Raw genomic sequence first — 14,714 nt, forward strand, 5'->3', positions numbered from 1 at the left:
GTTTACAACGTAGGTGTACAGGTCGTGAGAAATGTGAGTAATTAAGGTGACAGAGAGTGACACGTTTAATACCGCCTTGCACACTCTTGCCTGCATCAACAGAATTGGCGGAATGAATACACCTCTGATCACACGGAAACACAGTTCACTTTCATAGCAGCCACATACTTACAGCATGAACATTTTGCTCGTTGCATAATTCCTTCTCGCATCTACACACTCTCCTCCTCTCACCTTCTCCCTTTGCTTGTGGACTTCAGTACACAACAAATCATCTGTCCGTGACCAGACTAAAAAAAACATTTCAAGACAAACCATATAACTTCTAACTGCTACGCATAGCCTACATCGTTGTCACCATATTAGATAATAACGTCATAGTTCACATGCAGTGGCTTGCGACAGTATTCACCCCCTTGGCATTTTTCCTATTTTGTTGCCTTACAACCTGGAATTAAAATAGATTTTTTTGGGGGGGTTTGTATAATTTAATTTACACAACATGCCTACCACTTTGAAGATGCAAAATATTTTTTATTGTGAAACAAACAAGAAATAAGACAAAAAAACAAAACTTGAGCTTGCATAACTATTCACTCCCCCCCCAAAGTCAATACTTTGTAGAGCCACCTTTTGTAGCAATTACAACTGCAAGTCTCTTGGGGTATGTCTCTATAAGCTAGGCACATCTAGCCACTGGGATTTTTGCCCATTCTTCAAGGCAAAACTGCTCCAGCTCCTTCAAGTTGGATTGTTTCCGCTGGTGTACAGCAATCTTTAAGTCATACTACAGATTATCAATTGGATTGAGGTCTGGGCTTTGACTAGGCCATTCCAAGACATTAAATGTTTCCCCTTAAACCACTTGAGTGTTGCTTTAGCAGTATGCTTAGGGTCATTGTCCTGCTGGAAGATGAACATCTGTCCCAGTCTCAAATCTCTGGAAGAGTGAAACAGGTTTCCCACAAGAATTTCCCTGTATTTAGCGCCATCCATCATTCCTTCAATTCTGACCAGTTTCCCAGTCCCTGCCAATGAAAACATCCCCACAGCATGATGCTACCACCAGCATGCTTCCCTGTGGGAATGGTGTTCTTGGGGTGATAAGAGGTGTTGGGTTTGTGCCAGACATAGCGTTTTCCTTGATGGCCAAAAAGCTCAATATTTGTCTCATCTGACCAGAGTACCTTCTTCCATATGTTTGGGGAGTCTCCCACATGCCTTATGGTGAACACCAAATGTGTTTGCTTATTTTTTTCTTTAAGCAATGTTTTTTTTCTGGCCACTCTTCCGTAAAGCCCAGCTCTGTGGAGTGTACTGCTTAAAGTGGTCCTATGGACAGATACTCCAATCTCCACTGTGGAGCTCCTTCAGGGTTATCTTTGGTCTCTTTGTTGCCTCTCAGATTAATGCCCTCCTTGCCTGGTCCGTGAGTTTTGGTGGACGGCCCTCTCTTGGCAGGTTTGTTGTCGTGCCATATTCTTTCCATTTTTTAATAATGCTCTGTGGGATGTTCAAAGTTTGGGATATTTTTTATAACCCAACCCTGATCTGTACTTCTCCACAACTTTGTTGCTGACCTGATACCTATGTGAGAATGCTGTTCATCGACTACAGCTCGGCATTCAACACCATACTACCCTCCAAGCTCGTCATCAAGCTCGAGACCCTGGTTCTCGACCCCGCCCTGTGCAACTGGGTACTGGACTTCCTGACGGGCCGCCCCCAGGTGGTGAGGGTAGGCAACAACATCTCCTCCCCGCTGATCCTCAACACTGGGGCCCCACAAGGGTGCGTTCTGAGCCCTCTCCTGTACTCCCTGTTCACCCACGACTGCGTGGCCACGCACGCCTCCAACTCAATCATCAAGTTTGCGGACGACACAACAGTGGTAGGCTTGATTACCAACAACGACGGGACGGCCTACAGGGAGGAGGTGAGGGCCCTCGGAGTGTGGTGTCAGGAAAATAACCTCACACTCAACGTCAACAAAACTAAGGAGATGATTGTGGACTTCAGGAAACAGCAGAGGGAACACCCCCCCATCCACATCGATGGAACAGTAGTGGAGAGGGTAGCAAGTTTTAAGTTTCTCGGCATACACATCACAGACAAACTGAATTGGTCCACTCACACAGACAGCATCGTGAGGAAGGCGCAGCAGCGCCTCTTCAACCTCAGGAGGCTGAAGAAATTCGGCTTGTCACCAAAAGCACTCACAAACTTCTACAGATGCACAATCGAGAGCATCCTGGCGGGCTGTATCACCGCCTGGTATGGCAACTGCACCGCCCTCAACCGTAAGGCTCTCCAGAGGGTAGTGAGGTCTGCACAACGCATCACCGGGGCAAACTACCTGCCCTCCAGGACACCTACACCACCCGATGCTACAGGAAGGCCATAAAGATCATCAAGGACATCAACCACCCGAGCCACTGCCTGTTCACCCCGCTGTCATCCAGAAGGCGAGGTCAGTACAGGTGCATCAAAGCTGGGACCGAGAGACTGAAAAACAGCTTCTATCTCAAGGCCATCAGACTGTTAAACAGCCACCACTAACATTGAGTGGCTACTGCCAACACACTGTCAATGACACTGACTCTACTCCAGCCACTTTAATAATGGGAATTGATGGGAAATGATGTAAATATATCACTAGCCACTTTAAACAATGCTACCTTATATAATGTTACTTACCCTACATTATTCATCTCATATGCATACGTAGATACTGTACTCTATATCATCGACTGCATCCTTATGTAATACATGTATCACTAGCCACTTTAACTATGCCACTTGGTTTACATACTCATCTCATATGTATATACTGTACTCGATATCATCTACTGTATCTTGCCTATGCTGCTCTGTACCATCACTCATTCATATATCCTTATGTACATATTCTTTATCCCCTTACACTGTGTATAAGACAGTAGTTTTTTGGAATTGTTAGTTAGATTACTTGTTCGTTATTACTGCATTGTCGGAACTAGAAGCACAAGCATTTCGCTACACTCGCATTAACATCTGCTAACCATGTGTATGTGACAAATAAAAATTTGATTTGATTTGTTTGGAGAGATCCTTGGACCTCATGGTGCCACTTGCTTGGTGGTACCCCTTGCTTGGTGGTACCCCTTTCTTAGTGGTGTTGCAGACTCTGGGGCCTTTCAGAACAGTTGTATATACTGAGATCATGTGACACTTAGATTGCACACAAGTGGACTTTATTTAACTAATTATGTGACTTCTGAAGGTAATGGGTTGCACCAGATCTTATTTAGGGGCTTCATAGCAAAGGGGGTGAATACATATGCAGGCACCACTTTCATTTAAAAAAAAAAATAGAACTCTTTGAAACAAGTTATTTTTTTCATATCACAAATTTGGAATATTTTGTGTTTGTCCATTTTTAAAAAATCTGTTATTTTACCAGGTAAGTTGACTGAGAACAGAGGAGGGGGATGAATGAGCCAATTGTAAACTGGGAATTATTAGGTGACGGTGATGGTTTGAGTGGCAGATTGGGAATTTGGCCAGGACACTGGGGTTAACACCCCTACTCTTATGACAACTGCCATGGGATCTTTTATGACCTCAGAGAGTCAGGACACCCATTTCACATCCCATTCAAAAGATGGCACCCTACACAGGGCAGTGTCCCCAAACACTACCCTGGGGAATTGGGATATTTTTTAGACCAGAGTAAAGAGTGCCTCCTACTGGCCATCCAACACCACTTCCAGCAGGACCTGGTCTCCCATCCAGGGACTGACCAGGACCAACCCTGCTTAGCTTCAGAAGCAAGCCAGCAGTGGTATGCAGGGTGGCATGCTGCTGGCAAAATTACATGAAATCGAAATTCAAATGAATTATAACTACAGGTTGTAATGCAACAAAATACTTTTTCAAGGCACTGTAGCTACTAGCTAGGAAACCGGCTACAATAATGTAGTACAGTGTGCAGTCAGCAAGCAGTTTAGCTTACCTTGATTTGGAAGATTTCCAGTGTGGGAAAGCCATAGCCAGCTAGCTAACATAGCATCCCTTTCTATTTGAGCCTGGTGTTTGAGTAGGCTTAACTAGCTAGCTGGATTCACTAGCTAAGTGAAAGTGAAAAAATATATATATATATAGCTAGCTCTGTCTCTCTCTATAACATTTGCACAGCAGGCCAGGGTCACGTGTGCTTCCTCTCAGGCCTCTAAGTCACCAGGCTGCAAGTTATGGCGCACACCTGTCACCATCACTATGTGCACCTCCACTTCATTAGACTTACCTGGATTCCATCACTTCCCTGATTTACCTTCCCTATACAGTTGATGTCAGAAGTTTACATACACCTCAGCCAAATACATTGAAACTCAGTTTTTCACAATTCCTGACATTTAATCCTCGTAAAGATTCCCTGTCTTAGGTCAGTTAGGGTCACAACTTTATTTTTAGAATATGAAATGTCAGAATAATGGTAGAGAGAATGATGATTTATTTCAGCTTTTTTTTTTTTTTCAGCTTTTTTTTCTTTCATCACATTCCCAGTGGGTCAGAAGTTTACATACACTCAATTAGTATTTGGTAGCATTGCCTTTAATTTGTTTAACTTGGGTCAAACATTTCGGGTAGCCTTCCACAAGCTTCCCACAATAAGTTGGGTGAATTTTGGCCCATTCCTCCTGACAGAGCTGGTGTAACTGAGTCAGGTTTGTAGGGATCCTTGCTCGCACCCATTTTTTCAGTTCGACCCTCAAATGTTCTATAGGGTTTTGTGATGGCCACTCCAATACCTTGACATTGTTGTCCTTAAGCCATTTTGCCACAACTTTGGAAGTATGCTTGGGGTCATTGTCCATTTGGAAGACCCATTTGCGACCAAGATGTAACTTCCTGACTGATGTCTTGAGATGTTGCTTAAATATGTCCACATAATTTTCTTTCCTCATGAAGCCATCTATTTTGTGAAGTGCACCAGTCCCTCCTGCAGCAAAGCACCCCCACAATATGATGCTGCCGCCTAATGCATCATGGTTGGGATGGTGTTCTTTGGCTTGCAAGCCTCCCCCTTTTTCCTCCAAACATAACGATGATCATTATGGCCAAACAGTTTTATTTTTGTTTCATCAGACCAGAGGACATTTCTCCAAAAAGTACGATCTTTGTCCCCATGTGCAGTTGCAAACCATAGTCCGGCTTTTTTTAATGTTCGTTTTGGAGCAGTGGCTTCTTCCTTGCTGAGCAGCCTGGAAGGTTATGTCGATATAGGACTCGTTTTACTGTGGATATAGATACTTTTGTACCTGTTTCCTCCAGCATCTTCACAAGGTCCTTTGCTGTTGTTCTGGGATTGATTTCCCTTTTCGCACCAAAGTACATTCATCCCTAGGGGACAGAACACGTCTCCTTCCTGAGCGGTATGACGGCTGTGTGGTCCCATGGTGTTTATACTTGCGTACCATTGTTTTTACAGATGAACTTGGTACCTTCAGGCATTTGGAAATTGCTTCCAAGGATGAACCAGACTTTGTCTGAGGTCTTGGCTGATTTCTTTTGATTTTGCCATGATGTCAAGCAAAGAGGCACTGAGTTTGAATGTAGGCCTTGAAATACATCCACAGTTACACCTCCAATTGACAATTGTTTAAAAAATTACTTGTGTCTTGCACAAGGTAGATGTCCTTACCAACTTGCCAAAACTATAGTTTGTTATCAAGACATTTTTGGAATGGTTGAAAAATGAGTTAATGATTCCAACCTAAGTGTATGTAAACTTCCGACTTCAACTGTATATGTCACTCCCTTTGGTTCCTTCCCCAGGCGTTATTGCCTCTCTCATCCTCACTCAATGCCTAGGTTTACCTCCACTGTACTCGCACCCTACCATGCCCTTGTCTGTGCATTATGCCCTGAATCTATCCTACCACGCCCAGAAGTCTGCTTCTTTTACTCTCTGTTCCGAACGCACTAGACGACCAGTTATTATAGCCTTTAGCCGTACTCTTATCCTAATCCTCTGTTCCTGTGGTGATGTGGAGCTTAACCCAGGCCCCGTGTGTCCCCAGGTGCTCTCATGTGTTAACTTCTGTAACCGGAAAAGCCTTGGGTTCATACATGTTAACATCAGAAGCCTCCTTCCTAAGTTTGCTTTATTCACAGCTTTAGCACACTCCGCCAACCCTGATGTCCTCGCTGTGTCTGAATCCTGGCTTAGGAAAGCCTCCAAAAAATCCGAAATTTCCATCCCCAATTACAACATTTACCGACAAGATAGATCTTCTAAAGGGGGCAGAGTTGCAATCTACTGCAGAGATAGCCTCCAGAGTCCCTGTCCTACTATCCAGGTCTATGCCCAAACAGTTCGAGCTACTACTTTTAAAAATCCATCTCTCCAGAAATAAGTCTCTCACTGTTTCCACGTGTTATTGACCCCTTCAGCTCCCAGCTGTGCCCTGGACACCATATGTGAATTGATTGCCCCCCATCTATTGTCAGAGTTTGTACTGTTAGGTGACCTAAACTGGGATATGCTTAACACCCCGGCCGTCCTACAATCTAAGATAAATGTCCTCAATCTCACACAAATTATCAAGAAACCTACCAGGTACAACCCCAAATCCGTAAACATGGGCACCCTCATAGATATCATCCTGACCAACTTGCCCTCTAAATACACCTCTGCTGTTTTCATCCAATATCTCAGTGATCACTGCCTCATTGCCTGCATCCGTATGTGTCCGCGGTCAAACGACCACCCCTCATCACTGTCAAACGCTCCCTAAACACTTCTGCGAGCAGGCCTTTCTAATCGACCTGGCCCGGGTATCCTGGAAGGATATTGACCTCATCCTGTCGTTAGAGGATGCCTGGTTGTTCTTCAAAAGTGCCTTACTCACCATCTTAAATAAGCATGCCCCTTTCAAAAAATGTAGAACTAAGGACCGATATAGCCCTTGGTATACTCCAAACTTGACTGCCCTTGACCAGCACAAAAACATCCTGTGGCGCACTGCACCGCACTGCACTGAGGCTAGGAAACACTGTCACCACCAATAAATCCACGATATTCGAGAATTTCAAAAGCATTTCTCCACGGCTGGCCATGCTTTCCACCTGGCTACCCCGGGCAACAGCTCTGCACCCCCGGCAGCAACTGGCCCAAGCCCCCCCCGCTTCTCCTCCACCCAAATCCAGACAGTTGATGTCCTGAAAGAGCTGCAGATTCTAGATCCCTACAAATCAGCTGGGCAAGACAATCTGGACCCTCTCTTCCTAAAATTATCCGCCGCCATTGTCGCAACCCCTATTACTAGTCTGTTCAACCTCTCTTTCGTATCGTCTGAGATTCCTAAAGATTGGAAAGTGGCTGCGGTCATTCCCCTCTTCAAAGGGGGAGACACTCTAGACCCAAACTGTTACAGACCTATATCCATACTGCCCTGCCTTTCTAAAGTATTCAAAAGCCAAGTGAACAAACAGATCACCGGCCATCTCGAATTCCACCGTACCTTCTCTGCTATGCAATCTGGCTTCCGAGCTGGTCACAAGTGCATCTCAGCCACGCTCAAGGTCCTAAACGATATCATAACGACCATCGATAAAAAACAGCACTGTGCAGCCATCTTCATCGACATGGCCAAGGCTTTCGACTCTGTCAATCACCGTATTCTTATCGGCAGACTCGACAGCCTTGGTTTCTCTAATAACTGCCTTGCCTGGTTCACTAACTACTTCTCAGATAGAGTTTAGTGTGTCAAATTGGAGGGCCTGTTGTCCGGACCTCTGGCAGTCTCTATGGGGGTACCACAGGGTTAAATTCTTGGGCAGACTCTTTTCTCTGTATATATCAATGATGTCTCTCTTGCTGCTGGTGATTCTTTGATCCACCTCTACGCAGACGACACCATTCTGTATACATCTGGCCCTTCTTTGGACACAGTGTTAACAAACCTCCAAACGAGCTTCAATGCCATACAACACTCCTTCCGTGGCCTCCAACTGCTCTTAATTGCCAGAAAAACTAAATGCATGCTCTTCAAATGATCACTGCCAGCACCCACCCGCCCGCCTAGCATCACTACGCTGGACGGTTCTGACTTAGAATATGTGGACAACTACAAATACCTAGGTGTATGGCTAGACTGTAAACTCTCCTTCCAGACTCACATTAAGCATCTCCAATCCAAAGTTAAATCGATAATCGGCTTCCTATTTTGCAACAAAGCCTCCTTGCCTCCTTCACCCATGCTGCCAAACATACCCTCATAAAACTGACTATCCTGCCAGTCCTTGACTTCAGCGATGTCATTTACAAAATAGCCTCCAACACTACTCAGCAAATTGGATGCAGTCTATCACAATGCCATCCGTTTTGTCACCAAAGCCCCATATACTACCCATCATTGTGACCTGTATGCTCTCGTTGGCTGGTCCTCGCCACATATTAGTCGCCAAACCCACTGGCTCCAGGTCATCTATAAGTCTTTGCTAGGTAAAGCCCCGCCTTATCTCAGCTCACTGGTCACCATAGCAACACCCACCAGTAGCACACGTTCCAGCAGGTATATTTCACTGGTCATCCCCAAAGCCAACACTTACTTTGGCCGCCTTTCCTTCCATTTCTCTGCTGCCAATGACTGGAACGAATTGCAAAAACTGAGGTTGGAGACTTATATCTCCCTCACTAACTTCAAGCATTGGCTGTCAGAGCAGCTTACCGATCGCTGCAGCTGTACACAGCCCATCTGTAAAAGCCCATCCTACCAACTACCTACATCATCCCCATATTTGTTTTTGGTTTTTCTCTGCTCTTTTGCAAACCAGTATTTCTACTTACACATCCTCATCTGCACATCTATCACTCCAGTGTTAATTGCTAAATTGTAATTACTTTGCCACTATGACCTATTTATTGCCTTACCTCCTTACTTCATTTGCACACACTGTATACAGATTTTCTGTTGTGTCATTGACTGTATGTTTGTTTTTGTCGCACTGTTTTGCTTTATCTTGGCCAGGTCACAGTTGTAAATTAGAACTTGTTCTCAACTGGCCCTACCTAGTTAAATAAAGGTGAAATACATTTTTTTTTTAATTAATTGTTTCTGTTCCTGTATCATGTCTATGCATTGTTTGTCTTTCTTATTTTGTATTATGTTGTGTTTATTTATTAAAACACTCCCTGAACTTGCTTCCAGACTCTCAGCGCACATCATTACAGAATAACGTCTCACCTAAGGGAAGCATCAGGGAGTTTTTTCGGTGGGAATGACATCGGGTCTGGGAGCTGCTACAGGCTCTCATGCCTCAGACAGATCGCCAGGCTCCCCTGCCTCCGCCGGTTCGTCAGACTCTCATGCCTCAGCCGGATCGCCAGACTCCCCTGCCTCAGCTGGCTCGTCGGGCTTCCATACCTTCACCGGATCACCAGGCTCCCCTGCTTCCACCGGCTCGTCAGGCTCTCATGCCTCAGCCAGATGACCAGGCTCTCCTGCCTCAGCCGGTTTGTCAGGTTCCCGCACTCCAGCCAGCGACAGGTTCCTGCGCATCAGCAGGGGTGACTGGTCTGCTCCTGGTCTCCGGGATTGTCCATTTGGTTGGCGTCCTGCAGCTGGAGCCGAACGGGCCGGGGAGGGGGTTCCGTCACGTATGCTCTCTCTCCGGCACTCTAGGTCGCCATGCTCCCCATGCGCCATGCTCAGACGGGTTACACCTCAGAAGAGGTGACCGTTCCGCTCCTGATCCTGGGATCGTCATTTTGGTCGGCGTGTGCTGTCACGTGTGCTCCCTCTCAGGCCTCTATATCACTAGGCTGCTTGTTATGGCGCACACCTGTCACCATCATTATGCGCACCTGCACTTCATCAGACTCACCTGGACTCCCTCACATCCCTGACTACCTTCCCTATATATGTCACTCCCTTTGGTTCCTTCCCCAGGCGTTATTGTTTCTGTTCCTGTGTCATGTCTGTGCGTTGTTCGTGTTTCTTATTTTGTATTATGTTGTGTTTATTTATTAAAACACTCACTCCCTAAACTTCCTTCCTACTCTCACTGCACATCGTTACAACTAGCTAGCTGTAGCTTATGCTCTAAGTACTAGATTCATTCTCTGATTCTTTGATTGGGTGGACAACATGTCAGTTCATGCTGCAAGAACTTTGATAGGTTGGAGGACGTCCTCCGGAAGTTATCATAATTACTGTGTAAGTGTATGGAAGAGGGTGAGAACCATGAACCTCCTAGGTTTGTACCCAGAGGAGGACTGAAGCTAGCTGTCCTCCGTCTACACCATGGTACTACCCTACAGAGTTCGGTTGAGGCTACTGTAGACCTTCATTGCAAAACAGTGTGTTTTACTCAATTATTTAGTGACATGAATATACCTAATATAGTTTTATCTAAAAAGGATAACTTTTTAATGTTTCACTATTATTTTTTTTATGAATATCACTGAGGATTGTCGTCCCTTTCATCCTCTGAGGAGCCTCCACTGATGTAAATGTAAATCATTTCCCCCTCTTTGTATAACTAGAACAGTGGGGTGAATGGATGGATGGATGGATGGATTGATTCATTAATTGATTCACTGATGGATTATTTAATGAATTCATTGATTGGCAGGATCAACACCACCTGCCTGCCCCAGTTTGGCTACAAGCATGTGCTGTCTCTGACTGAGGAGGTGGGCCGCTTCACTGAGGAGGTGAAGAAACAAATTGTGTCCAGGAACAGAGATGCCCCCGAGGGAGGCTTCGACGCCATTATACAGGCTGCCGTGTGTAATGTGAGGCCAGTGTAACGTCACGCACACACACAGTGTCTTACTCTTTATCTTTCTACCATTTTTGTTCACTCACCCATCCTTTGTTGGTCAACCTCAGGAGAAGATCGGTTGGCGTCAGGGTGCCTCTCACCTCCTGATCTTCACCACCGATGCCAAGACCCACGTGGCGCTTGATGGGCGCCTGGCGGGTATCGTGCAGCCCAATGACGGGAAGTGCCACCTCAACTCAGAGAACATGTACAGCATGTCTACTATCATGGTCAGTCGGGTGGGCGGATCATGTGTCGCTTGTGTGTGTGTGTGTGTGTGTGTGTGTGCTCATGTGTTTGAAACTCCTCACTCTCACTCTTCCTCTTCCAGGACTACCCGTCACTGGCTCTGATCACAGAGAAGATGTCAGAGAACAACATCAACCTCATCTTTGCCGTCACCAGTCCTGTGGTGCCCCTCTACCAGGTCAGTAACAATTAATTGAGCCATCCAACCAACCAACCAATCAATCAACCAATTACATTTGATTTACAGTGTCTTTGGAAAGTTTGCACCAATTTTCACGTTCACATGTTTTGACTTACAATGGAATTCAAATGTATTGAATGATTTCTTTGTTTGACAGAACTACAGTGAGCTGATTCCTGGGACCACTGTGGGCACCCTGTCCAATGACTCAGGCAATGTCATCCAGCTCATATTAAATGCCTATGCGGTGAGTGGACCTGCGTGTGTGTGTATGTGTCTATCTGTGTGTGTGTGTCTGTGTATCTGCGTGTGGGTAGGTGCGTGCATGAGTCCGTGTGTGTTTATATCTATAGTGCCTTCAGAAAGTATTCACACCCATTGACTTTTTCCACATTTTGTTGTGTTACAGTCTGAAATTCGATTTGTTTTTCTACACACAATACCCCATAATGTGAAATGGAATTATGTTTTTAGACATTTTTACAAACTAATAAAAAATGAAAAGCTGAAATGTCTTGAGTCAATAAGGATTCAACTCCTTTGTTATGGCCAGCCTAAAGAAGTTCAGTAAACATGTGCTTAACGAGTCACATCATAAGTTGCATGGACTCACTCTGTGCGCAATAATAGTGTTTAACATGATTTTGTAATGACTACCTCATCTCTGTACACCACACATACAATTATCTGTAAGGTCCCTCAGTCAAGCAGTGAATTTTAAACACAGATTCAATCACAAAGACCAGGGAGGTTTTCCAATGCCTCGCAAAGAAGGGCACCTATTGGTAGATGGTTAAAAAAAAAAGCAGGCATTAAATATCCCGTTGAGCATGGTGAAGTTATTAATTACACTTTGGATGGTGTATCAATACACCAAATCACAGATACAGGCGTCCTTCCTAACTCAGCTGCTGGAGATTAAGGAAACCGCTCAGGGAATTCGCCATGAGGCCAATGGTGACTTTAACACAGTTCTAGAGTTTAATGGCTGTGATAGGAGAACACTGAGAATGGATCAGTAACCTTGTAGTTAATAATACTAACCTAATTGACAGAGTGAAAAGAAGGAAGCTTGTACAGAAAACAAATATTCCAAAACATGCATCCTGTTTGCAGCAAGGCACTAAAGTAATACTGCAAAAAAACGTGGCAATGCAATTCACTTTTTGTCCTGAATACAAAATGTTATGTTTTGGGGAAAATCTAATAAAACACAGTACTGAGTACCACTCTACATATTTTCAAGCATAGTGTTGGCTGCATCATGCTATCAAATCAAAATCAAATCAAAAATTATTTATCACATGCGCTGAATACAACTGGCGTAGACTTTACAGTGAAATGCTTGCTTATGAAACTTTCCCAATGATGCAGAGTTGAAAAAAATATATACAGTATTTTAAAATAGTAACCAACACAAGAGGAATAAAATAGAATACACAAGAATGGAGCTATATATAGTACCAGCTATATACCAGTACCAGATCAATGTACAGAGGTACCTGAGGTAGATATGTACATAAAGGCAGGGTAAAGTGGCTACGCATCCGGATAGATAATAGTAAAATAAAATAAAGAACAGAGTAGCAGCAGCAAATTATGAGTGCCTGTGCATGTTTGTTTGTGTTGTGTCGGTATGTGTGTGTGTGTGTGTGTGTGTGTGTGTGTGTGTGTGTGTGTGTGTGTGTGTGTGTGTGTGTGTGTGTGTGTGTGTGTGTGTGTGTGTGCGTGTATGCGTATGTAGTGTTTGAATGTGTGAGGGATTTGTGTGGGTGTGACAGTGTAGTGTGTGTGAGTGTCTATGTATATATGATATGTATATAATGCCTAGTGAGTGTGTGTAGGGTCAGTGCAAGATAGTTTGGGTACCACTCATTGACTATTGACTATTGAGCAGTCTGGCTATTTAACGGTCTTATGGCTTGGGGGTAGACGCTGTCTTGGAGCCTGTTGTTCCGAGCACCGATGCTCCGGTACTGTTTACCGGACAGTAGCAGAGTGAACCGTTTATGGCTTGGGTGGCTTGAGTCTTTTGTCGGGCCTTCCTCTGACACCGCCTGATATAGAGGTCCTGGATGGCAGGTTTGGGAGTTCTGTGTCGCTGGTCAGCTCCTGGCTGGGTTTCCCTTCATAATCCATTATCGTCTGCAAGCCCTGCCACATACAGTGAGCATCGTAGCCGGTGTAATAGGTTTCCACCTTCCTCCTATAGTGTCCTTTTGCATGTTTGATGTCTCGTCGGAGATCGTAGTCGGATTTCTTGTATGCGTCCATGTCAGTGTCCTGTTTAGTGTAAGTGGATAGCTCTAGCCTTTAGCCAAAAAATGGATGTTGCCTGTAGTCCATGGTTTTTGGTTGGAACACGTTCTTATAGTCACTGTGGGGATGACATTGTCTATGCAGTTATTGATGAAACCCGTGACTGTTGTGGTAAACTCCTCAATGTTATTTTTTTAATATGTTTTTTATTTAACCTTTATTTAACTAGACAAGTCAGTTAAGAACAAATGATCTGATGAATCTTGTTTGAACTTTTGTTTGTAAACAGTATGCAGGAGAATGGAGTCATGGTCAGATTTGCCGAAGGGAGGGCCTTGTACGCGTTTCTATGGGCGACCCTAGTGACGCAAAACCCTAGTGACCCTAGTGGCGCAAGAGACGTGTAGGTATGCTTGTAATCGTTAAGGACTGGAGAGTTTTTCAGGAGAAAAATTCAATGGAAAGGAGCTAAGCAGAGGCAACATCCTAGAAGAAAACCTGGTTCAGTCTGCTTTCCATCAGACAATGGGAGATTAATTCACCTTTCAGCAGGACAATAACCTAAAACACAAGGTCAAATCTACACTGGAGTCACTTACCAAGAAGACAGTGAATGTTTCCGGCTGGCCACGTTACAGTGTTGACTTAAATCTGCTTGAAAATCTATGGCAAGACATGACAATGGTTGTCTAGCAATGATCAACAACCAATTTGACAGAGCTTGAAGAATTGTGAAAAGAATAATGGGCAAATGTTGCACAATCCAGGTGTGGAAAGCTCTTAGAATTTTACCCAGAAAGACTCACAGCTGTAATAGCTGCAAAGGTGATTCTAACATGTATTGGCTCAGGGGGTTGAATTCTTATCCAATGAAGATTATTTAGTGTTTTATCTTTCATGTGTGTGTTTTATGGCTTGTTTCATCTGTGTGCAATTCTGTGGACAGAAAATCCGCTCAGTGATTGACATGGAGACACAGGGGGTTCCTGAGGAGCTGTCTCTCTCCTTCAACGCCACCTGTCTCAATGGAGAGGTCATCCCTGGCATAAAATCCTGCTCTGGACTCAAAATAGGAGACACGGTAAGAGGGCTTTTTCTCAGATCACTTCATCTTTCCTTATTTTTTCTACTTTTCCTGAGAGGTCATCCCTAGCCTATACGCTCCTGCTCTAGACTTCAAACAGGAGACACGGTATTCACCGGGGCCCTTATC

The 14,714-nt window shown here is 44.5% G+C and overlaps 1 protein-coding gene across 4 annotated transcripts in view; it reads left to right on the forward strand.

Annotated features, from left to right (window-relative positions):
• Window positions 1–14,714, forward strand: part of itgb3b (integrin beta 3b) — a 41,864-nt gene that overhangs the window by 9,317 nt on the left and 17,833 nt on the right. For all 4 annotated transcript variants that reach the window (XM_042305274.1, XM_024386961.2, XM_024386962.1 and 1 more), the window contains 5 exons: window positions 10,621–10,783; window positions 10,881–11,042; window positions 11,144–11,239; window positions 11,400–11,489; window positions 14,448–14,582. In XM_042305274.1, coding sequence (XP_042161208.1) covers window positions 10,621–10,783; window positions 10,881–11,042; window positions 11,144–11,239; window positions 11,400–11,489; window positions 14,448–14,582 — 646 coding nt within the window. The remainder of the gene's footprint in view (window positions 1–10,620; window positions 10,784–10,880; window positions 11,043–11,143; window positions 11,240–11,399; window positions 11,490–14,447; window positions 14,583–14,714) is intronic.

Source organism: Oncorhynchus tshawytscha, linkage group LG24 (genome assembly GCF_018296145.1).
Source record: "Oncorhynchus tshawytscha isolate Ot180627B linkage group LG24, Otsh_v2.0, whole genome shotgun sequence".
Lineage (NCBI taxonomy): Eukaryota > Metazoa > Chordata > Actinopteri > Salmoniformes > Salmonidae > Oncorhynchus > Oncorhynchus tshawytscha.